Raw genomic sequence first — 27,105 nt, forward strand, 5'->3', positions numbered from 1 at the left:
CATACAAATCAATGTAGTATGAAAGTAAAATACCTCTTCAGCATTTAAATCCATCAAAATGTTGCCCCAAAGTCCACACAAATACAAGAAAAATAAACGCAAATATGAATGTATTGAAGAAATTGTGTTGTTTCTCATTTGTTGACAAGAAAATAGTCGTATGTCACTCGTATGTACTCGTATGTTACTCGTATGTACTTGTATGTTACTAATATGTACTCGTATGTCACTCGTATGTACTCGTATGTTACTCGTATGTACTCGTATGTACTCGTGTGGTGTTTTAGTCATGATCGTATTTAATTACGCACTTAGTGAGAGACTGTTTTTTTTGTGTCAAGGAATAATTTAAAAAAAAAACTAGACGACGGTAAATGATTTTTGTTACAAAATATATACTTCGCGTACATTTGCACAGTTTGTGTGTGGTGTCAACATTTATTGATTCATTGAAGATCACTATACTTTACATGTAGTTGTGACAACATAACTATAAGATTGAGCTTCGTCGTTTTGTATAAACATGCATTCGTTATATTTAGATAATCTAAATCATTCGTTATATTTAAATAATATTTAGATGGCCATATCGTTGATGCCATATTTCTTTGGTAGTATCACTTGTAGAAACATTCGCATGCTTCGAATAATCCTGTTTTTCTTTAACATCAAGAGCGTAAAGGTTATTCATCATTCTTTCTAATCAAGATATAGTTCCATTTTGATCAAGTATCAAGCAATGTCTTGATTATATTCAACTAAGTATCGTCGTTTTGCCGTATTACTAACTGAGAAGAGAGTTTTTCCTAAATCCGGAACATATAGAACGTCAACCAATCTTCTTGGTTCATACTTCTTCTTAGACTTAATCCCAATGTGTACATTTCCTTTTCTATATGCTTGAACTATTCTATCACCTACAAGCTTTACCTTTTCAGGGGATTTGAATGGAATGAAATCAACCATGATATCCTTATTGTATGACATATGAAATTATGCACCTGAATCAATAAACCATGCAGATTCTTTGCTATCTTTAAACAATGATGAATTCTGAACTGTGGCTTCGTAGGATGCTTCTTCCCTTTTATTTCTATCGTCACTTTGCTGATTCTGTTTGGCTTTGCGACATTCTCTAGCCCAATGTCCTGGTAACCCGCAGTTATGACAATTACCTATCTTTTGAATTTGGTGTTTTTTACTTTGTCGTTTTTTGGACTTTTGACATCGTAGTGCTTTCTCACCAATATCCTTACTTTACATTTCTGTTCTCCATGTAAACGTCTAGCAGTGATGAATTCTAATGATAAGTCATCTGCTCTAGATTCCAATGCTGTTATTAAGCCACTGTTTGAAGCAGGTAAACTACAAAGGAGTGTAGACACTTGATCTTCCTCGGGAAAAAGACGCACCCAATGCTTCTAATTGACTTGCATTATCTTTCATCTTGTTGAGATGTTCGGTCATGGAATCATCAGAGTCCATGCTTGTAGTCAAATACTTCTTTCGCAAGAATAACTTATTCGCCAAAGATTTGACTTCATAATGACTTTCTAATTTCGCTCAAGCATCCTTTGCTGTACGCGATGATCGAACGAGAGATAGCTGTTCATCGCCGAAATACAAACATATAGTGCAAATGTCTTTCTTTCCCGCCTTTGATATTGTTGACGTTGAGTATCAGTAGTTCCTTCACCATTAGATTCTACCTCATCGCCGATAGCTATTTACCAGAGATCCTTCTCTTCAAGTAACATCTGTATCTTAAACCTCCAAAGGTGAAAGTTTTGGCCATTGAACTTTTTGATCCGTTTAAATGCTTCGTCATTTCCCGAAGTCACCATATTCAATATTTTGCACTTATGTAAGTTTTATTCTCATAAAATCGCAAGATCTCATATTTTCCTTATTTGTTATCATCAGCAGAAACTCAAACGCTCCTAGACCCATAACCCATTAAATTATTCGTGATGCGGCAATAGAATTCGGATTGTACGTGAAACATTTATTATTTTATTGTGGAACAAATAACAAGTTAAGTATCAGCGAACAACGATATTACAATAACAAGTTCTTAATATCACTTAATCTTACATGTGTCATATCTACTTAATTATGCATGCCATGCTTATGCTGTTTATGTCTTTTCGTTTGATGTTCACATCTTAACAATGTCTAATTATACAACGGTGCGAAAAGCTTGCATAAATGATAATGCATTTATGTAGCGGCTCTTTTTATTTAACGGGTGCTCAAATGTGAAGAGTACAATATTGTATTATTCCAAATACTGGGTGCTTTATGTAAACTTGGGTTGTCCCAATCATCACAGATGTTTGAATGCTGCTCGAGACATCTGAAACACCAGAGGTTTCTCAAACAACTTAGCCTATTTGACACAACCCCTAAACAATAACCTACCTAAGGAAACACCTTTGTTGAAACAGTGTGTTAACTTAATTCTTTTGCAAGAGGAAAGTAAATTGATATTTACTCTTTTTAGGTTAAATAGTTAGGATAAACTTCAATTCCTTCTTCTTCCAAATATTTAAAAAAAGCTACGTGAATACTCCCCTTGTTTTCGAAAAAACGCATTTCAACATCGATCATTCATTTTTCGCCATATTGTTCATAGTAAAATTCTCAAACTTTACTAACCAATAATATTGCGGGCACTAATTCCGCCAATTACCAAAAACTTCAAAGGAGTGATTCTTCTGGTTAGTTACATATTCTGTATCTAGGGTGTGTCAAATTAGTCGCAAGACTGACGTTTAATGTTAGAAAATTAGTAATCACATTTAATGACTACAACTTTTTTTGACCATTAAATTCTCAATTTCTTATCGTTCGAATATCATTGTAACAATTCTGTTTCATTTCTGAAAACTCATGCAAATATCTTGTTAGTAAAAATTTCAATGGATTTTAATTTTTGTGAAATTATATTCCATCATCACGGACGTCCGTCGCGAAGCGAGTATGACGTTAGTGGCGCCTCATATGGGGTGAGGCGTACTGATTCCTGGGCATGTAGTATGGAAGTCCAGCGCTACCCAAACTCCAAGACTCCCCTCTCGGCCTAGACGATGTAGTCCAAAGAAACACATAGTGCTACAGGTTGGAATCGCTTCGGCTGTAGGAGCTGCCAGAAAGATGACAGGGTATGTCAGCAGACTGCCTTTGGTGCCCCACTCCGGTTTTCTGTCAGGTTTACTCCTTAGCCTTTTCATCTCCCGAAGATGCCTACAAGGCAGTGGGCCCATTTATCCATGGGTGGAACATACTTGGTCGTTGGGTCACTCCTGTGGACCCTCCTCCCTGGCCGTTGGCTGCCAGTCGCTGCACGTCCGCCCAGTGGTGCAGTGTAAACACCACCCCCTCACATGGTTTAGCCCGCCTGCTGAGACGGTGACCGGGGCATGGCGCTTGGAGCCACATGTGAGAGATTTAGGGATGAGTGGGGACCAGTGATGCCCATCCACCCTACCAGGTAGAGTGCAGCAGCCAGACACCAAAGGTGCTACCCCTCCTCAGAGCCCCAATGCCCAAGACAAATTATATTAACTGACATACTGATAAGCGGGTTCGCTCAACTGGTTTAAGTAACAAAAGAATTAAAGCCATTTCATTGGTCAATAACCTGATCAGTGGATGATCTGTATAGTCTTCGCCGATAAGCGATGTGGCTTAACCACCTGCAGAGTTTGGCTCAAAGCTTATATTATCTATTCTTATCTTGCTTTAACATAGTCAAATAAACCAACTTCTTTTTCTTTCGCAAAGTCAACTGTACTTATTATAGCTCTCTTCATTTTTCCTTACATGAAGTCTACCACCCTCCCTTCCATTTTTATAAAAGGCTCCAAACGTTGTTAACTTCGTAAAAGTCTTTAAATCCAAAGCCCTATTGCTTTTCTCTTATTTGCTTTCGCATTGTGTCGGCCTTTCAAATAGACCTAAATACTTGTATACAGTTTCATGTAGCTCACACATTGCTTGGCCGTAAAAAAGCTCCCTCACAACTAAATTTTTCCCATGTTTCAAAAGTCAGCTGCACATTTATCAAAACCAAACCCCATTCCCATATCTTTAGAATAAATTTGTACGACATCAATCAAACTATTCAGTTCATCTTCTGATCTTCCAATCAACTTCGATCATCGATGAACATGAAGTGGTTAACTATATTTTGAGTCTTCCCATGAAATATTTCTCATGTGAAGAGCTTTCATATGTGAAGTAAGTTCGTATTAAACATTTCACATACGAACACATTTCACATATGAAAACATTTTATATATGAACAAATTTCACATATGAATACATTTCACGTGTGAAAAAATTCGCATACGCTAATAATTCATGAGGAATTTTAGCCCCCAAAATATTTACACATTGAGTACCAAATGTAAATATAAAGGTCATAAAAAAAACCAGGCATACTAATAGTACAAATGCAAAAATGAATATTTACCCAAATACACGCATAGGATTGAACAATAAGCTGTACAGTTTGAAGAAAAAGTTTACTAACAAAAAGTGCCACTGAAGTCTATTTTTTGTGTTTTGTATTTAAAACGAAATTTAGTCAAAATCATGATTAGTAAACTAAGGCAAGCTGTATAAAAGATGTAAAGTTAAAATTTCTAAAATGTTTTATTTAAAATAAATATGTCAGTGATAATATTTGATGTTTTAAATAAAAAACCTTCAAAGAGACAGAAAAACAGAATTGAATTTTGCATTAAATGGGTTTGATACAAAGGTCCAGCTTATGAAAAGAATTAGAAGTTTATAATAAAAGTACACTTGTCAATTCAGTTATTTTTGTATCTTCTACAAGTCTCTTATAATATTTTTATCTTCTACTTCCACGATATTGCAGTCCATATTTGTTGGTCTTTCTCAGCTCCAGGTAATAAAAGGCATTTGATTTGAGAACAGTTGGTTTAAGCATTGGATGATAAAAACAAACCCGGATTAACATAATTATTTAATGTTTCAAACACACTTTTAAAATAATTTTTATGATGTTGATCGATGAATCCACCTAGCTGGTAGGTGTAGAATTTACACTTCATTTACATTTCCTACTTTAGCGCACCATTCTTAAATCCTTTGTTCTACGCCCGGCATCCTTTGCTACCAAAGCAATGTGTAATATTTTATGTAATATGTAACAACACTACATCTTTCTCTTTTTTATGAAGCCTTTGCCAAAAAAACTATCCTTATTTCTAACTACGTATATATAAATCTGTGTTTGTTTTATTCCCCCAGTTAATATCCAACAGAGTTTAGCCGTCGACGTTCTTTTGTTGGTCGTTGATTTTGTCATCCTTGTGCTTACATGGAGCCTAGAAATGCATTTTGTCATCCTTGTCCCTTACGCTTTTGTTTTCCTTATCTACGTCCTCCTCTTCAATGTGGTTGGGAATATGCACTCAGTGGTTTGCTGTCTATGCTGCAATTTTCTTAGAATGAGAGGAATTTATAGTTTTTGTTTTCCCATCTGTTATTTGCAAAGTCACCAATGTACCTTTCTTTATGGTGACAAGTGCGGTCTTGGGATTATAGTAAAAAGACAACCTATTCTTTCGCTGCTGTCTTACTACAACCATGTCCTCTACCTAAATGCTACTGGTGTTGTGATTTTGTTCTTGTTGGTATATATTTTTATCTTACTCTTCGCGTCATGGTCTTTTGGACGAACTTCTGTATCTATTGGAACATTCATCTGTTTTGCTGCTGGTAGTTTTAATTTTCCCGCCAAACAGTAGCTCGACAAGAGACTTTCCAGTGGTGAAATGTGGCAAAGGTCTATACTTTAAAAAAATGCTGTAAACCTTTCTCCAATTCCCTCTCTCAAATTGACTTCTCTTTATTGCCTTTTTTAGAGTACGCATAAAGCGTTCAGCCTCACCGTTAGGAGCTGGCCCCAAAATAGGGATTGGGTGCTAGCGCTGAAGTCCTTTTTCTTTCGCATGCTTTACAAATTCGTGACTATTAATGGGACGGCCAATATCCCATGCATAGAAAAATTCTGTCTAAATTTAGAATGGAAGCTTCAGAGGACGTCCGTCGAAGAGTTTCCAACTCGGGACACGAAGAATAGTCGTCGACAAAAACCAGTAAGTAGTCGCCAGATGAGAAGGACCACAAAAATCGATTGGAAATTCCCTCCACGTTGAAGAATGTAGAGGCGTCATTTGAAGAAGTTTTATTTTTGTATATTGACTTGTTGTATGACATGCTTGATGCAGTTGTCGATTTCTGTCTTTACGTCCTTATCGATACCTGGGTACTATATTTTTCACAAAGTAGCTCGTTCTAAAAATTCCTTGATGGGATTCGTATATAAGTTTATTGCACGAAATTGGAAGCATTTTTTAAGGACTATAAATGTTCTGCGAAGAATGACATTAGAGTCTGCTGCTGTAGTGAGCTACCATTTACATTTTCGAATAGGGTTATTTTAAGGCCATTTTTGCCAGTTTTCGGTAGTAATTGCTTTACAAAGATGTTCCAAGATGAGATCAGGGATAAGAGAATAACTTGGGATGAGTTATTAACTTCTTTGAGAGTCATCGCTTTGGGTATTTCATGGCTAACCACATAATTCACATACTCTTCGGCAATCAGTCGTTCCCTTGATTCCTGATCACGCAAAAGGTGACATGACAGATAGTCAGCAATATTTTAAGGCTCTGGCTTGCATTTCGTGGAGAAGGTGTACGTTTGAAAAGACAGTACAAAGCTTTGAATGCGGATGGGATGATTGGAGGCTGGGTTGTTAAAAATACGTTCCAGTGGCTTGTGGTCTGTAACGATTCCAAATTAAAAGCAATAAAGGTATTCATGAAAGCCCTCGCTACCCTCAATCGCTAGCTAGTGCCTTACGCTCAATGTATGAGTAACGTCGTTCTACAGCGCTAAGTGTATACAACTGCATGTTCTTGTCCACATGCGTTAACTTGTGCTGTACAGCACTTAGTCCTAAGGGATTTGCTTTGAATGTTACAATTGTGGGTTTTACAAGATCAAAATAAGCGATTGCGCAGTCACAGGTCGTTGACTCTTTTGAAACGCAAGAAGACTTGCGCTGTTGATATCCTTAATTCCAAAAACATATATGCGGGAGATTCTGTCAGTGGGGCATAGTTGGGAATAAAATGCGCACAAAGTCCGGTTAATCCTACGAAACTTTAGATCTAAAGGATTTGTGGGAGAGTTAGCACCACAGAGTGCAGCATTTTTCTTAGGATGAACAGACATGCCGTTTGGACGAAACACACAGCCAAAAATGCCAATAGCTGCATATTATATACACACTTGGGGCCATTAAGGGTCAGATCTATTTCATGTAAGCGTTGGAAAGTGGCAGCCAGAGAGGTGTCATTTTCTTCTTGTGCACGCCCGAACATGATGATGTCATCTGAGATGTTCTTAACACCAGGGATTTCTTGTAATGCCTGCTGGATGACTTGTTATAACAATTCGGATATTGACGGAGGCCCTTTTGTTTGGCAAACGTATTAATATATCTGGAAGAGGGCTCCTGGTTGGATCTAGGATTTTTCAAACTTCAGTCATAAAACGTCGGAGGCGCTCCGCACCTGGGGGGGTGGGGTCTAAGGCATTCTCTCTTAAGAAATTTTGAATTTCAGAGCCTTGAAAATGCCATTTTCAGCGTTTTAGAGCAATACAAAATTTTTTTGTGGTATTGTTTTTGCGTAAAAACAACAAATTTGGCTTACACTTTTTCAAAAAAATATGAAGTGAACAACACTTGAATGTTTTGCCAAATATTTAGGCTCATTATCATGCCAAATATATAGCTCATTAGCATGTCTACGAACGTAAAATTTATTTTACAATAATGCTATTCAAAAACAGATATAGTCTTTAAAAATTTCTACCAAGATAACAGACACAGACCCCCCTAGAGACCCTCATTCAAAGCTCTATGTAATGAGTTATATTAAAAATTTGGTACTAAAAGTGACAGTTCATAGATCTAGAAAAGCTCAGACTTCAAACCATGCAAGTTTATTGTAACCCTTTACCCATCTCCACATCAGTGCCAGCAAATTCACCCTTTGAGAAAAACTCAAAATTTTTTTCTGCCAAAGATTAAGCAAAAATTATTAGAGTGAAAATTTGCAGTTAACGTTAGCTTAATGCCATAAATGTTTATCATGCATTTCACTAGACTATTATCTACTGCAAGGTGTGCTATATAGCAATCACCGGTAGCAACGTATTTGCAAATACAAACAGAATGTAACTAACATGTCTTTAATTATATAATTACATGAATGTTAAAATTGATTCATGTGTCTTGCTTACTGGTTATGATAAATATCTTTTTATATGCTCAAAGCTCGTTTAAATGTAAATCTGGTATAATTTAGTTTAGAAATTATAATGATCATCAGAACAATTACCTAGTGATCATGAAAAATACTTTGCTGTTTTGCCAAATTTCAAGGTGTATCTGCATACATAGAAAGACATTTTTACTTTATAGAAAATGCTTTTCATACATCAATAGCCCTTTGGAATTTATGGCAAACAATTTGGTATGAGCAGTAGATTAACACACCTTTACATCTCTAAATGAGGTGTTCAGTAGAAAAAGGGGACAATATGTGACGTGGGACAACATTTCATGTAAGTGAAATACTCAGGTTTAATACCATTCCAGTCTAATTGTCAAAATAAAAAGCTTCATAGATCAGAAAACTCAAAATCACAGGTTAACTATAGTAAACAGCTTCTCATGTAATCAATGTTAATTTTCTCAAATCTTAAACAATATGTAGTATAATTGTCCAATGATTGAATGATCAATGATCATAAACTGAAAAGCCCCAAACATTTGTTTATGATAAAGTAAATAACAGTATGGCCCCTTATAGCTACAGATTTTTTGTCCATTGAAATATATTTGCAAGAATGTAGGATTTCGCTGCCATATAACGGCCACGATTCCCAAGCAACTGTCTCATGAACCTGAAAAATTCAAGTGACTCAACGGGTTCGAATCCCGTTTATCTACATTTAATTTCAAACACCGCACTGCATAAAACATTCTTTCATATGATTTGTCAATGGTAGGTGTACGATTAGCTCTAATAAAGAAAGAAGCAATTATCAATTAATGTAAAGATGTGTTGTTTACTTTTAATGTTGATCAATGACTGGAAAATTAGGTTTAATCCTTTTTAAAGTATTCACTGCTACTTTGTTTATGTAGAATGTTTGTCCTCAAGGAAAGTGAAATGAAAGCCTACTTTATGACTGAACGGTTGAAAACAGCTTTTTTTGTTATTTTAAATTCACATAATCCTTGCACAAATCATATTTTCACCAATCTAAAATTGATAAAAGGAAAGTTCAGGATGCATGTAAATACAAAAATAAAACGTACGTGCGTATAGTTGAGGTTTGCCGTTTGCTTTAAACACCGAACAAAAACTGTTTAATAAGCGTAACCATAACTGGTTCTGCAGCGTGCATTCATAGCAATAGGAACTATTTTGCAGTTGTACAGTTTACCATTTTTTACATTGTTTCATTTTAAGACAGGACGGTTATATTTTGATTTTTAAATATCCTTGAAATCAGTAAAGTATTTTTTAAATTTTTTAAGTTGGTATGTCAAATGTTTGTGAAAATTGTTGTAATTTGAGAAGAGATGTTGCCCACTAATACATATTTTTGACTTGCAAAATAAAAAGAAAATATGATTGTAAAGCAAGTAATAGCGATTGATGTACTCTGTGATATTTGTGCTGTTTCTAGTTAAAGACGGTAATTAAGCAAGTAACTTAGGATCCGTTAATATGAGCTCGAAATGACAGCCAGCCAGGGTCTTCACGTCTACTAATAAATCATTATTAACATTTACACAAAAGCCGGGTAAATTTAGCAAACCGGCGCACTCTTTTCAAGACCTGGGTTAACAACGTGTTAGAGCGTTAAATTTAGCTCATTTCTCGATGTAAACATTGGTTGGCTTGTCTTTAGATTTTTTTTTGAACCAGCCGAGGCTGAGCATTGCTGACCCGGGTTTTAGCCCGGGTTCATGTAAACATAACCGTCTATCGCTCTCTGACCTATAAATATCAACCTGGGCTTGTGTAAAGTGTGCCTTATGATCTATATCGTATAACTGATGTTGTTTACTATTTAAACGCTAATTTTTCTGTGGCTAATCTGTATGAATTTTAAGGTTTATTGTTTGAAATTTCTTGCAATAAGCCGCAATAAGCCAATTTTTCTCCATTTATCTAGCAGAAGCGACTAAAGACCTTCCTCATCATTTTTCTCGCAATGCAGGCTATTGTTTTCTATTATTTGTACAATTACAAAGGCTATAAAGATATGCTCCAACCATTTTTTTGCTAAACTTGTCTCTATTTTATATTTATTTGACGTTGTTATGAAGTCACTAAAGGTTTCTTCAAAAACACTCTTCTATAGTGCTTAACATACAGTTCACAGAAATTATTTTGCTCTACCTCATTTTTCTTTAGCTGTAAAGTAAATTTCTTTTAGTAAAGAAATCCCTGTTTCCATGCACAGGCAAAACTAACATTAGCAAATGATAAGTACCCTAGTTATCCATAAGCAACTAAAAACTACGGTTTTTAATAGTAATTATTGCATATTTCCTTCTTATATGCTTCACGACTTTAAGAATGTATCTCGCATTACTGTTATCTCTTAAGGAAAGCCATAGTGGACAAAAGTAATCGACAATATTTTTCTGTTTGAGATTATTTTTTATTTGTTGAGAATACATGTTTTATAGTCCAGCTAGATAACTTTATTACAGTCATGAATTTTTTGGCAGTGGAGAATTTTTCGGCAATTGAAAATGAAAAACTAAGTCTGATTATAAACTAAGAGAAAGATGGCGAAACTCTTTCATTTCATTACTGTGGTTTTATTAGACATGTCAAACGTCTCAAGAGCTGTCGATATAGATTTAGAAAAACTTTTATTATCTATACAACACTGTATAGAACGTATAGATAGGAGCGAATTTCTTGGTAACTTCAATTTTTTAGAAGATTTATGTGATTGCCTTGAAGGACATATTTGAATAATAATGGCCATCTCCTTAGTCCTTAGCAATGAACAACATCCGCAGTTACTCAATATATTGAGAGAAAAACTTCGATTTCTGCGAACACAGATTATTTTATGTAATGAGCAAGTTACGATACGTTCTAGAATCCCAGTCCCGCAAGATGCAAGCTATGGAGGCAGATGTAGGTACATTGTTACAGCAGACCAAACTGAAGATATACGCAGTACGGGTATGAATTGCAAGCCATTGCCAATTTCCTCAGAGTGAGTGCCAAAACTCTTTACAGAAGAAGAATAGACTATGGTATAGCAGGCACTTACCGTGACATAACAGAACAAGAACTTGAACGGTACATAAGAGATATTTTTAGATTGACACCCTTCTCTGGCGAAACTTACGTAAGAGGAGCTTTGCGCGGTCGGGGTATTAACATCCTAAGATGGAGAGTTAGGCAAGCGTTAGAAACTATTGACCCTATTAACCGTGCCTTAAGACGGAGATACGCTGGTGGGTTTGCTAAGGTGGGTGTACTATGTAAGGAAACGAAATCATCTCTGGCACATTGACTCCAATACCAAACTACTTGGAGACTTGTCCTGCAGGGTTGAATCGACGGCTATAGCAGAAGTATTAATTATTTGAAATATTTCACGAACAATCTTGCGCAAACTGTTTTGCAATGTTTTGTCAGCGGTGCACAAAGATTTAGGATTCCATCTTGCGTACGTGGTGATAGGGAGGTGGAAAATGTACACGTTGCACGGTTTATGATAGCTAGTAGAGGTCTAAACAGAGGAATCTTAATAGCCGGACGCAGCGTGCATAAGCAAAGAATTAACGTCTTTAGGCGGAGGTGAATAGAGTGAGTTCTTTATACTATAAAGGTCTATTCCGCTTTATGAAGGAAAGCGAGCTTCTTGATGCGCACGATGAAATCGATTTGTATGCTTTGCACCATGCTTACATTCCTGCAATACAAGCCTTGCTCAACGAGTTTGCCTGCCAATGGAATCATCGTGGACTTTGAAGTATGTCATCCCCAGCACTGTGGCGTTGTGAGCTTAATGAAACTGATTTAACAAACGTAAATATCGATGATGTAATTTTATATGGCATTGATCCTGATGGCGCGGTAGGTGATGGCAAAACGGACAATATGGTTGCTGTCCCGGAAAGTTCAGTTGAGTTAACCGCAGATCATGTCAATGAAATACGCCGCCTTTTTTCGGAACCTTTAAGCGATGATGGCAATCACGGAATTCACCACTGCATCACAGTTCGTTAATATTTGCAAATCATTTTCAGTAATAATAAGAACTATTTAATAAGAGATTATTAGAATGAATTGAGACTTAAAAATATACCTTTTTATGAACAATTGTCGTATCTACTTTCATTGTCACATATTAGAAGTCAGAGGATCTTTAAAGATTTGTGCCGTTCTTGCATTTGGCTAAGAGAAACACAATATAAGTAGTATAAGACATGGGGATATCAGCGCAAAAAAAGACCATGGTTCAAAGGGGAACCAACACAAAAGGTCATGTAAAAAAAGCTGCGCAAAAAAAGTCATTGTTTCAAAGTAGGTGTAAAAGGCCGTGTTTTCAAAGGGGAACCAACGGAAAAGGCCATGTAAACAAAGCTGTGCAAAAAGCCTATGTTTTCAAAGGGGGGTAAAAATCTTGAGTTTACAATCTATCGTTTAAAAATATGGAATCTATATGTTTTTTGAAATATATAGGTGCGTTTTAATTTTACAAACAGTCTTTACAAATAAATGTTAATAAAGCATCAGTTCGGAGGAAACTCTGCAGCGCAGAGCACAAAGTGCTCGAGCAGGGGGATGGAGTTTCCGAGAATTCTTGTGAGCCTGGTGGGTAAAAAATTCTAGCTTTAGCTAGAATTTTTGGCTCGCCCCCGTGGCGTCCGAAGGACGACAGACATAACATATGCTCTTTAAAAACTATCTTTAAAAACTATCTTTAAAAACTATCTTTACAAATAAATGTTAAAAAAGCATCGGTTCTGAGGAAACTCGGCAGCGCAGAGCACAAAGTGCTCGAGCAGGGGGATGGAGTTTCCGAGAATTCTTGCGAGCCTGGTGGGTAAAAAATTCTAGCTTTAGCTAGAATTTTCGGCTCGCCCCCGTTGTGTCCGAAGGAAGACAGACATAAAATATGCTCTTTAAAAAATATGGAATCTATATGTTTTTTGAAATATATAGGTGCGTTTAAATTTTACAAGCAGTCTTTACAAATAAATGTTAATAAAGCATCGTTTCGGAGACGATCCGGCATCGCAGAGCATGATGTGAATATTACGAAGTAATATTTACTCCATGCTCGAGAAGGGGGATGGGATCGTCGAGAATCCCTGCGAGCCTGGTGGGTAAAAAATTCTAGCTTTAGCTAGAATTTTCGGCTCGCCCCCGTGGTGTCCGAAGGACGACAGACATAACATATGCTCTTTAAAACTATATTTAGAAATCAAGTGTTAATAAAGCATCTTTTTAAATCGTTGTCTCGGGGCGAAAATTTCCGGCTCCAAGCCTTAAATTTTGAGCGCCACAGACATACATATGCTCTTTACAAAATCTGGAATCTATATGTTTTTTAATTTGTCTGTCAAGCGCGTGTCTTAGTGCATGTTTTTTAACAATAGTTGTTTAATGTAACCAGCACTTGTAAATATCAGCGCATGTATAATAATACAATGTTTTATATAATTTTTGTTTTACAAACTGCCTGCAGCAAACAGTTATTACAAAAGGTATATATGCGGTAAACTGTTTTGTATTAATTACTGGTAACAACAGTTATGTGATATGTAGTCAAACATGAGGATTACTCTTCATCTTAAGTTTTAGCTTGATAGTTATCTTTAATAAATTTTTTTAATTTTTCGATTTCATCATTTACAAATTTTTTAGTTGATAGAGTATTATCTTCTATAGTAGCCCTAAAATTTTGTGAAAAACCATTATATGTTAATATCAATGTAGATTGATGTTGTGAATAAACTTGCATTTTGGTTAATCCATTAAATACGTTAAGCCATTTTTTTTCCATTCGTTATAATCAATTGAAGCTATGGATTTTTTTGGTTCAATAATAATATAAATATAGTTGAAATCATCATCAACACAGTATACGTAATATAAATCTAGTAATGCATTAACTATCTTTTTTTCATTGTCATTTGTTAGTTTAATGATAATTTTTTTTTTTAATCTTATCTACCATCATATCTAATTCAATTGTTTTAGAGTTATCAGACGGATTTATTAATAAAAGTGTAAATTCAATAGATTTAATATTATTAAAAATAATTCTGATAGTATCTTGTTGGCTATTAAAATTTGTATAATTTAATTGATTGCTATGGTATACTACTTTACCATTTACTCTGCTATCAATCTCATTCTTTGTATAATAGTTAGTTAAATTAGAAGTCAAAGCATACTTACCATCAGCTTGTGTTTTAGTATAATTGTTATTTAAATTAGAAGTCAAAGCATACTTACCATCAGCTTGTGTTTTAGTATAATAGTTAGTTAAATTAGAATTTAAAGCATACTTACCATCTGTTTCACTCTTTGTATAATATTTATTTAAATTAGAACTTAAAGCATACTTACCATTTGTTTCATTCTTTGTATAATAGTTGGCTAATCTTGAAACAAAAACATATTTATTATCAGCTTGCATTTTAGTATAATATTTTAGTAAATTAGAAGTCAAAGCATACTTACCATCAGCTTGTGTTTTAGTATAGTAGTCATTAAATTTACCATCAGCTTGAGTTTTAGTATAGTAGTTATCTGATAGATGTGTTTTATCTACAAACCCTTGTATATTTAAATTAATATCTGTTTTATCATGCCCATAAAATAAGCTCATTTATATTATTACTCAGATTTTATATCCGGTTTATTATTTTTATGTTCGTAAACATGTTTAACGGTTGTTATACCACCAGATAAAAACCCTAAAAAAGGTAACAATGGTGATACTTTTTCTACTAAACTGTACACATCTCGTTTTAAAAGGTCGTCTGATTTAAGCTGTTTTGTTAATTCTTTGGGATCTTCAATAGCATCAAACCCTTTTAATACATCTGAAAATTTTGATATAACTAAATCAGTTAAAAACTCATTAGCTTTTTGTAATCGTTTTTTCTCGTATTCACTGTATAATTTATCAATAATTTTTTGACTAGCTTTTTTAATGTAAGCAACTGACTTGTCTAAATCACCATCTTCAGCTAGTTTAAGTAGTTGATCTCTTTTATTAAAACCCTCTTGCGGTTTATCTTGTATATTTTCGTCACAAACCGCGTCTTTGATAGTATCATTTGTGGAATCAATCTCATTAATTATATCATCAATTGTTTCAGGCTCTTTACGCTTTGGCATATATATATATATATAACACATGTTTTATTGCGGAATAACTATTTTCCATTGGTATGGGTATACAAGTTGGATTTCTAAATGTGCATACTTATTATTTTTCAATTTTTTGGTTATTTCTTCTATATCATCTTTTTCAACACCATAAAGATAATCATCAAATATGGTTTTCATATCATTGCGGTTTGTATTATAAAATGTAACTAAATAACTTATATTTTCGCGATAAGGCTTAGAAATACTAGTCAATTGCTGTGTAATCACAATAGTAGAAAGCCTATAATGGCAAGCACTGTACCCTAATCGTACTAATTCCGATGTCCTATTTTTAACATCTGAGCAACTCGCACAGTCATCAAGTATAATAAGACTATTGGTGGCTTTATATACATCACCAACATACTTTAAAACAATATCTACACGATCTTGGTCACATTCTACTTTAATTAAATCAGAATCATTTATATATTTCCATTCTTGATAGGTTTTATTATATGATAGCGTTGGGCATAATAAAATAATATAATCAAAATGTCTATTAAAGTTTTCTTCTAACATTTTGAGAAGGTAAAAAGATTTCCCACAATTGGTCATTCCTAAAACAATCATATTAAAAGGTGTATTCATTTATATATTACTGGTTATTTTAGTATTGAATACTTTGTAAATCATTATTAACAAATTGAACAAGAGCATCACTAACAACATAGATGTAACAGTTTAAATCTTTTGTATATGCTCTTTTTTTAATCTGTAGTAAAATACCATTTTGAGTACTAACGATTATTTTACCGTTACCTGCAATATTTTTTTCTTGAAAGGTGCGTAGATCGATAACCAGTGCAAATTTATCCTTATAAAATTTTTCAATTTTCATGAAGCAATCTATCGGGATAGTTCTATCAAAAAATCGTCTTGCTTCTTCATAAAATTGTTTTTTATCCATACCTTGGGCGAAAATAACATTAGGCACTCCTTCGACCGTTATTTTAACTTCATCAATTAATGGAAATACAAATTTTTCACTATCACTAACTGCATCTTCTTTAAATAGCAGTACTATTCCTTTCATGCTTTTTCTGGGTACATTGACGTTAACATTCTGTATTGTACTTGACTTATCCCATTTTTCCTTTTTTAATAGGGTTATATGTTCATAAAATAGACTTCTTCCTATAGAATATAAATTTGTCACCTCATCTGCAATTTCTTGATTTTCAATAGTTTCATATTCCAGCTGAATATTTTCTAATTCATAATCACCAGTAGATTGACTGCATTGAGGTATAAGTACTTGATCACTTGGTGGTAATGTTATTATGTATTGAATGTTATTATTCATATTGAAAGGGCAATACAAACCATGGTCTTTAAGAATATTATCAATATTAATTTTCTGCCTAGTACCATAAATATCAAACATTAATTTGTCTGCTACTTTTTCTGAATCTCCACTTGTTGAAGCACTATCATCCTTAGAAATAAGTTTTCTTAGATTTTGGCTACATATACCATATTCAATAAGGCCTTGTCGATCACTTTTTGGCAACCACAAGTCTTTGTATATACTTATAACATCATTATTATTACAGTCGTATAATGTCTCACCAGCAACTTTAATTTGTAGTCTATTTTGTAAAATCTGACTGAGATTATTTAGAAAGTGACTTTTTGTATTACTGATTTTAAGATCAAACGATAGATTAACTGAACCAGGGACTAAACAACTATTTTTTAATTTGGTATATTAACATAAACTTGTTCATTCGGTTTAACACTATTAGGGTTAAAGGTTATACTAAAAAGTACGGTTACCTTTAATTTTTGCCATAGTACTCCTTTATAACCAGGTAAAAGCTCTTCTTGTAATCTGTTCATATATATATTAAAACATATTTTATTTTTTTCTTTGTTTATACTGGTCATATATTAACAAAGCAGCAGCAATAGCTAAAACCCAAAGATTAGAAGCTACCCATGCTAGACCTTTAGCTCCCCAAGATATAGCCTGAGCGATAATATTCAATAATGGTTTTAACACTGGCCATAATTTTTTACCTAGATTTGTAAAGCCTTAGAAAATTTACTAGTAGCTTGAGCACCTTGTACGATTGCTTTTCTTGCACCAATGATAATGGTTGTAATTATACCAGCCATAGATATAACTAAAGCTGATAATCCTGGGATATTTTCCTTAACCCATTCTTTAAACTGTTGTAATCTAGTAATGTCTTCTTCCTGTTTATCTCGTACATCCTCTTTCTCTAATTGCTCTTTTTCTTCTCTAATTATAAGTTCTAATTCCGCAGCTCTTTCGTGCAAATTAGTTAATTCATCAATATTGTTGTCAATACTATTTTCATTTTCTATTTCATCTATTCTAGCTTGAGTTTTGTTTAGCTCTTCAGCAAAGTGATTTATTTGTGCTTCTATGAATTGTGGTCGTGTTCTTTTATCAATAGTTCCAGATGGGGTCATTACACCTATATGTTCTCTAAGTTCTTCATCAGTTATTTGGTTGAAATTATCTGTATATTGATTATTTAAATCAACCATAGGCATACTCTCTTCAGTTTTTATATATTCATTTTGCAAATTAATAATATTTTTAATTTCGTTTTTAAATTGTTTAACAGCTTCTTCTGATTTTTTTGTCTTATTGTATTGTAGTACTCCATTACTATTACGTTTTAAAACAATTCTCCCATCACCTCGCTCATTTCTTGTATTTAATGGTTTATAAGTGATATGATTTAAATCCGTTTTACCTAAATTTAATCTAAAATTTATACCTTCATAATCTGCCATACCTTTTAGGTGATTAAATCTAAACTCTGTTTTATAATTTTTTGTAATAAACTGCTCAACAGCAAAAGAAACTTCATTTCCAGGTCTAATAATATTTGTATAAACAGGAGTGGAAGTAGGAACATCAGGAAGAGTATTAGTTTTATTTGTCGTTTTTCTTATTGTTACACCAAAATTATCACCAGTAAATGATGTTTCATAATATTCATTATAATTGTTATTATCTTCTTGCTTATTATCTTCTTGCTTATTATCTTCTAGTTCAATATAATCAAAACCTTCAGCCATTATATATATTACTCTATATTTTGTATTTCACTTTCAGGAATCCAACTGTTATGTTTATTATCATAACCTAACCATTTAACTAAAACCATCTTTTTACCTTTGACCTTCTTACGTTTTAATATCTTTTCAACTCTATAAACATCATCTTTCTTATTCACAACTGATAGTTCCTCTTCATAAAATTTACCGATTATAGGCTCTCCTTCTGTATCCTCTATCTCATATAAATTCGGGTCTCCTCTAATAACTTTAGTCACTCTAAACAACTCTTCTGTAAAATTTGCTTCATAACCTTTCGTAAATATAGATTTATACTTTGATATTCTAACCATATCACCAATTTTAATCTTAGGTAATGGTAAATAAGCAACTTCATGACCGTATAATGTATTCCATACTTCATCTTCATTATTTTTATTAACATCTTTAGGCTTCATCAAGATTGTACTGTGTTTTGTATTGTTATAATTATATACTAAATCATCCAATATATCAATCCATTTATATGTTCCTTTACTGTAAAAATATTTCCACATAGATGTTTTAAGCGTTCTGTTGAATCGTTCGACAATCGCAGCCTTTTATCATTTTTAGTAGAGAAGTACTTAATTCCATGTTTCTCTAATAATGATTTGACACCTACATTATAAAATTCTTTACCATCATCAAATTGAGCTAGTTTGGGTAATCATTAAATCTATCTTTAAATTGACTTAATAGTTTTGCAACAGCTTTTGTCATATTATTTGTGTCTTTCCTATAAACAGGGATAGTAAATGCATATCTACTTAATATTTCAATAGCTGTTAATATCCAATAATAACCATTGTTTTATACTTATAAGAACCCATATCAACTAAATCCATTTGTATTTGTTCACCAAGATAGTTTACCCTTGTTTGTCTGAATTTATGTCTCCTAATAATAGGTTTATATCTAGTGTATGTATCTTGAGATATTAACCATTCTTTAACCTGTTTTCTACTAACATCTATACCTTCTTCTAATGCTTTCTGATACAGCCGTTCTGCTGATTGATATCCTGTTTGTGGATCATAATAAATATCTCTTAAATTTTGCTCAAATTTAATGTCTTCATCCATTTAACTTACTCAAGATAACATTCAAGTAGAATACTACCTACATTCACAGGGTTGTAATTCTGATCTAATATATTAAATATTAGCTCGTTAAAGGCTCCTTTTATAATTGTAACTTTAGATTCAATATCGTTGTATTCGTATACAGTACCAAATAACGATTGAATTGTTATTACTGGTAAAGTTAAAGCTATATTACTTTTTTTCTTTCAAGGTTATAATTATAACTTGAATTTACAATATTAGAAGAAATTTGCACACACTTTAATCCTCTGTTTATATCCACTTTAGAAACACCATTTTGTACGATACCTTTTTTAATAGTTTTTATAGTATCATTAAAACCTAAAATTTTAATAAGAGTATCAGACAATACTAATACCTCGTCATTATTATTAGTTATTTTACAAGTTCCATTGTTTTCTACCATCTCAAGCTTTACGTTAACAGACTCAAGAAACGTTTTAAGCATTTTAAAAGTCCAGTAACCAGCATCTATATTATATTTTGTTGCGCCTATTGTAAAAGCTAAAGTATTATTTAATTTCACATTTTTATATTCCCAATACACATAAGCTTTTTTGATATATAAATATGAATAGTTAGATGTTACTATACTTTCTTGTAAGTCAATTTTTGTACTATCTCCGTTTATAAAAACAGTGAACTTCATATATAATATAGCTTATATTATATGTCAAACAAGCAAATACAAGAAAATTCTATAAAATTAGGCGATGATGATTTAAAACATGTATCATATACATCATGGCCAAAAATATATTTAGAAACAACTAAAACGCCTATGTTTTCGAATCTAATAGCAGCTGTTAATGGAGACGAAGGCCATAGCCAGGATTATTTCGATCATCTGTTACATCGATGGTGCTCAAAGTTTATTGTAAAACCTACATTTCAAAGGCCGGCAAATGTTGATATCTGTAGCTTCAGATTGTATGTCACAGAGAATGATTATTTTATGAGTAGTTTACCACCTATAACAGCTACGTGGGCAAGTGAAATTTAAGTAAAAAAGAACAGCCGACTGGTATAAGATACAATATTAAAAGTCCTTTAAATTATAAAAAAGAAGCGTACTACGCTATGATTTGTGGGGCTTATGTTGCCAGTTTTTTATGTGGTATTGCGCTTAATCATTTAAATTTTGATAAAAGTAGAATTATACAAAGCCTTGTTAAATACCATTTGTATTATCAGATCAGAAAATTTATGAAGCATCCATCGCTATTAGACAAATATAGCTTTACGGAATTGAAAAAGCAAATACCTTATAAAGGTATTTTAAAATTCGATAAAAATGGTGATGGGTATTATGTTAATTTTCAATATTCAACTACTGATTATAGGAGCTTCATTGCATATCATTCAGAATGTATTACAAAAATCGGAAAAGTTCTTTTGCGAGAGAGCATTGAAAGTTTTGTTTATACAATTCTTGGTGCCCAGGCGAATACAAGATGGTCAATAGTTAATCATGGAGCTAAGAGCATGCAAACCATAAACGTTTTTAAGAAATTATTAGAGGATACTATAGTACAGAATGATACAACTGTATTGATATCTAACATGAGAAAGAGTATAAAAGACACGAATGTTATTTTAAATATGGCAATCAGTCCTGGTATGATTTTAATACCCAGCCGTATGATCATATTGAATAAAAAGATTGATGGGTATAATAATATTTTAACATTAGCGAATAAAACTATGAAATTCGGTATTAATTCTAAAATAAATTATTATGGAGTTAAAAAGGAAGAACCAAAAAAAGTACATCAAGATAATGCACCCTCACAACACCTAGATACTCTAGATGAAGTGCATAAAAAACCAGTAGTACATAAACATACAAAAATGATAGTAAATAATCCCCATCAAACAGATATGATTACTTTACTCGGTATATCAACGTTATCATCATTCATATTAGTTAAATATGTTTTATAATATAATATGAAAAAAGTTATAGATTTTAATCATATTTCGAGTGAGTTGAGTCAAGAGGAATTTGAAAAGCTGAAAAAGTTGTATTTGTACTACCACAAGATGTATACCTGTTATAAATGGAAGTATAATAAATTAAATAAAATTAGACTATCATTAAACATGGGAAGTATTTTTCTAGTCTCAACTGGTGCTATTGCTGGTAGTGTAACCGTAAACCCGATAGTTATAGCCACTTTGAGTGGTTTAGGGCTTTAATTCAAGGTTATATGGTTAAGAGTAAAATTAATAATAACTTAGAAATGTGTAAATTTGCATATACATCATATGAAAAAATACTTATGACTATAAGATCTTATTTAAGAGGATTAGCTTATAATGAAGTGATATTTCTATCAGACATAAAAGTTATCGATGATATTATAATTGACTTTTGCCCTCCTATAAATGGTATGATGAGTAAATATAACAAAAAATATAAAGATCTGTGAGTTATCTATAAGATTATCTGTGAGTTATCTGTAAGTTATCTGTGAACAAAATCTACAGTATTATATAACATGTCTGAAGAAAACCTAAAGATAACTACAATTAAGAAAGAGAAAGACCCTCTTAGAGTTGAAGCTGGTAAACGCTTAGCTCTTATATCGAAAGCTTCTAAAGAAAAAAAGATGCGAGATAGAATTGAATTAGAACATAAAAAGAAAATTGAGGATAATAGCTGGAATATTAATTATGGATTCTTATTTGGAATTGTTGGAATGATAACTGCTATTGCTAGCCTCTATTATGCACGGAAAGATGATAAGAGGCAGGAAAAATTAACAAACGATAAAGCGAGAGAAGAAACAACTGGTGAAAAACATGTTTTGATACAAAAAAATAAACAATATAATTTAGACTCATTTGAATAAAATATTTCCTATTATATATGAGTAATACTATGACTAAGAAACAATTTATGAATGAAGCTTTTGATGCAGTGCTTGTGACAACAACTGCTGTAGGTCTTTCTATGGGGTCTAAAAACTACTAGGTCAAAATTAACAGACACAAACAGTATCAAAGATTTTGCTAAACTGGTTGTTGCTGTTACAGCATCAACAATGCTAGTTAAATATGCTCAAGACAAAAAATGGATTCCTGAAAATCCAGTTAAATCTGTATAAATATATATGACAAGTGTTATTACTAGTGGATTTGGAACAGCTTTTGGAGCTGTTGTTAATGGGTTAGGTTTTTCCCTAGCAGGCTGGCTATTTCATAAACTTGATAAAAACGGTTACGCTGAGGAAATGAAACGTCACAATAAGGCTCTAGAGGGCCTATCTAAGGCTAAAGAGGCATTGAAAATGAAAATGAAGTCAAGCAGCATGATAAAATTCAACAGCTAAGACAAGAACTTCAATATGCTGATAATGATATAGAACTTACGAACAAAGCTTTAGATATGCTTAGAAAAGTAAAAACAATACGTTACAATGGGTTAACATTTCATAGAGAACCACAATTAAATGACTTTTACAAACCATCTAAGAATATGAAAAATTATCAATCTATTACAATGGTTGGAGTTGGTATTATATCCGGATATTTATTATATAAAGTTACTTAAAGATATAATATTATATTATATTATATGCATTGTGATAAATTGATTCATAAAGAGTTGAAAGAGTTTTTTGGTTACATAAATTGTTGCTTTTGTAATAAAAAGATATGTGATAGTTATATTAATAGTTCTGTTAAGACATACTTATGTTGGGAAAATCAAGAAATTATTTCAGATAATAAAATGAATGTTTGTAAACACTGTGGTTCTGTTCACTCATATAAGATAGTTAATGAATGGATATCAGAGATTTGGAAGTGCCAAAGATCAGTTCATTCAAGGAAAAAATGGTTTTATAATAAAATTAGATTGTGCGTAACTTTTGAATATGTTGAGAAATTGACAAATGATTTTATAAAAGTTGTTAGTACTATGATTAAACATAATTTAATTAATAAAAAATGTTAGTAATTATAATTATTATATAATACGTTTAGCCAGCTGGAGGGGTATACCATTAAAACACCCTGTTAAAGATATGAAAAATAGTAAGACAAAGATGATTTTTGATGATAGATTATTTGGTAAAATATATAAATTTCTTAAGTGGGATAAAGAGATTGACTGTACTTATTATAAAAATTGGATATGGTCAAAGAAATAAAACATTTACTATTATGAAACCTATAGTATATTATATATGAATCTTAAAGATCTATTAAAAAAGATTAGAAATTTTATTCTATGCTGTAGAAAAACTAGTTATAATATAGAAGGTGTTTTGAAGGATTTTGAAAAAACATTGTATAAAACAAAAGATAATTTAAACGCCCCCAGTATGTTACCTAATACAATAAAAACTCAAGCTGAATTCGAAGAATATTTACAAAATATTTAAAAAGTTAAATAAATTAATTTAAATATATAGTACATATATAAATAGAGATTATTTAAATCGAAAGGTACTTAAAGACAAACCTATATTATATAATAGGCAGAAGATGAATAGAGATGCGCTCCAAAAGATGAATAGAATTGATTTAATTAATATAATATTAAATAAAAAGCCTAAGGTTGAAGTTAATAATACTTCAATTTCCAAACCAGTACAAAAAGTACTATCACAATCCAATATCAAACAAATGACTGTACCTCAGTTAAAAGTTATTGCTAAAGAAAAAAAGGTTAAAGGTTATTATAAACTTAGAAAAACGAATTAATCAAAGTATTAACACCAGTCCCAAAACCAAGAAAGGGTGTAAAAGAGATGGTTAAAGAGTATGAGAACAATAATCAGATGCTATCAGATAAAAATAAAAACCAATACCAACACCTAGAGTTGAAATAAGAGAAACAAACAATGCTCTTAAAGGTTATACAAAGTCATATGAAATAAGCATTATTAACAATAAAGTACCATTAATACAAATGCGAAACGCAAGAAAGTATCTTACATATTATATTAAAGAATTATTAACAACAATGAAAGGATTAAAATTTGTTGAAACGCTTAAGGTAACATTTAGTAAAAAAGAAACAAAGGATGGTGGTACAACCAACTTTATACAAAAGACTGCTTATTTCAACAATCCAGCTTTAACAATTACAAATAATGAAAATATTACTGAATCACTACAAATTTCTGAACAAAATGTATTAAACAAGATTGATAGATTCACTAAAGAAGGTTCTGGATGTATTATCCACTCTGTAGATAACCATTATTTAAATATTGTTAAATACAAGCCATTACAAGGATCTTCATACAATAATTTACCACAAGAACTTGAAAATAGTAAAAAAGGATTAATTAATATCAAAAATAGCGATAATGAATGCTTTAGATGGTGTCATATTAGACATATTAACCCACAAAATAAGGACCCACAAAGAATAAAAAATCTGATAAGGATATATTGAAAATTAATATGAAGGGTTGATTTTCCAGTGACTGTTAAACAATATAATAAAATCGAAAAGCAAAACAGAATTAACATTAACGTTTTCGGTTATGAAAATAAACAACCATATCCATTATTCATATCAAAGGAACAATTTGAAGACCATATGGAACTATTATTGATAACTGATAATGAAAACAAACATTTTGTATTAATAAAAGATTTTAATAAATTTATGTACAATCAAACAAAGCATAAAGAAAGAAAAAACTTTTGTATGCGCTGCCTTCAATGTTTTAGTTCTGAAAAAATATTAAATAACCATATAGAAAACTGTATATTAATAAATGGTATACAAGCAATAAGAATGCCAAATAAAAATAATAACATACTGAAATTCAACAACTATCATAAGCAACAACCAATACCATTTGTTATATATGCTGACTTTGAGGCTCTTACAGAAAAGATATCTGGTTGCAACCAAAATAATAAAAAATCATATACAGAAGCCTATCAGAAACATACTGACTGTGGTTATGGGTATAAAGTTGTTTGTTGTTATGATGATAAATTCACAAAACTAATTCAACTATATAGAGGTGAAAAGGCTGTTTACAAATTTATGGAATCTATGTTAAAAGAAGTTAAATATTGTAAAAATATTATGAAAACCCACTTTAATAAACCATTAAAAATGACCTATGATGATGAAGAAGACTTTAAAAAAGCTGATGAATGTCATATCTGTAACAAAAAATATACTAACAAAGATATTCGAGTTCGAGACCATTGTCATATAACTAGAAAATATAGAGGGTCAGCACATCAAGATTGTAATTTAAAACTTAGAATAGACTCTGATAAATTTAAAATCCCAGTAATATTTCACAATCTGCGTGGGTATGACAGCCATTTTATTATGCAAGAAATCGGAGCTATTGTTAATAAGCATACATACAAAAACGAAAAAAGAGAAGATATTCAGATGAATATAAATGCTATACCTAATAACATGGAAAAGTATATGGCTTTTATGTTAGGTAACCACCTTACTTTTATTGATAGTTTTCAATTTATGAGCTCTAGTCTGGAAAAGCTTGTTTGTAATTTACCTAAAGATTCATTTAAATATACCTCTAAGCAGTTTCAAGGTGAAAATTTTAATTTAATGACTCAAAAAGGTATATACCCATATGATTATATGGATAGCTTTGAAAAGTTTGATGAAAAATTACCTTTAAATAAAGACTTTTATAGTATTCTTACTGCTGAGAATATATCAGATGAACAATACCATCATGCACAAAAAGTGTGGAATACATTCAATCTTAAAAACATGGGTGAGTATCACGACCTGTATCTGAAATCTGATATCCTTCTATTAAGTGATGTATTTGAAAACTTTAGGAAAACATGCTTAGAATACTATAAACTCGATCCATGCTACTATTTTAGTAGTCCTGGCTGTCTTGGGATGCTATGTTGAAGATGACAAATATTAAATTAGAACTAATGACTGATATTGACATGTTTCAATTCATTGAAAAGGGTATGAGAGGAAGTGTTTCTTATATTTCTAATCGATATGGTAAGGCTAATAATAAGTATATGGAAACATTTGATAATAATAAACCCTCAAAATATATTATGTATTTAGATGCTAACAATTTGTATGATGGGCTATGTCCAAAGCCTACCTACTGGTGGTTTCAAATGGTTAACTGAGAAACAGATTAACAACATAAACCTTGCTGAATATCAAGCAGATAGTAAAAAGGGTTAATTTTGAAGTTGATTTAGAATACCCTGAAAAACTACATAATTTATATAATGATTATCCTGTTGCACCAGAAAAAGTTAAGGTAACTAGCGACATGCTGTCAAAATATTGTAAGACAATTGCTTCTAATTATAATATATCAACAGGTTTAGTTAATAAGTTAATTCCAACTTTAAAAAATAAAGAGAAGTAT

At 32.1% G+C, this 27,105-nt stretch overlaps 1 protein-coding gene and 1 long non-coding RNA gene across 4 annotated transcripts in view; one reads left to right on the forward strand and one right to left on the reverse strand.

Annotated features, from left to right (window-relative positions):
- Nucleotides 1-332: 332 nt before the first annotated feature.
- The window catches only part of LOC124456808, a 119,960-nt gene continuing 93,187 nt past the window's right edge, over nucleotides 333-27,105 (forward strand). The window contains exons 1-2 of one of the 3 annotated variants that reach the window (XM_047007148.1): nucleotides 333-370; nucleotides 10,306-10,390. In XM_047007148.1, coding sequence (XP_046863104.1) covers nucleotides 10,342-10,390 — 49 coding nt within the window. In that variant the 5' untranslated portion in view covers nucleotides 333-370; nucleotides 10,306-10,341. Of the gene's footprint in view, nucleotides 371-8,644; nucleotides 8,677-10,302; nucleotides 10,391-27,105 lie in introns of those variants that run through there. The other 2 variants (XM_047007147.1, XM_047007150.1) reach the window with 2 other exon arrangements.
- On the reverse strand, nucleotides 2,006-14,512 carry LOC124456812. Its single transcript, XR_006952477.1, has 3 exons — nucleotides 14,502-14,512; nucleotides 3,379-3,381; nucleotides 2,006-2,073 (listed from the first exon to the last, which is right to left on the reverse strand). It is a non-coding gene; the product is annotated as an uncharacterized LOC124456812 (long non-coding RNA).

The sequence above is a fragment of the Xenia sp. Carnegie-2017 genome, unplaced genomic scaffold (assembly GCF_021976095.1).
Source record: "Xenia sp. Carnegie-2017 unplaced genomic scaffold, XeniaSp_v1 HiC_scaffold_6, whole genome shotgun sequence".
NCBI classification, from domain to species: Eukaryota; Metazoa; Cnidaria; class Anthozoa; order Malacalcyonacea; family Xeniidae; genus Xenia; species Xenia sp. Carnegie-2017.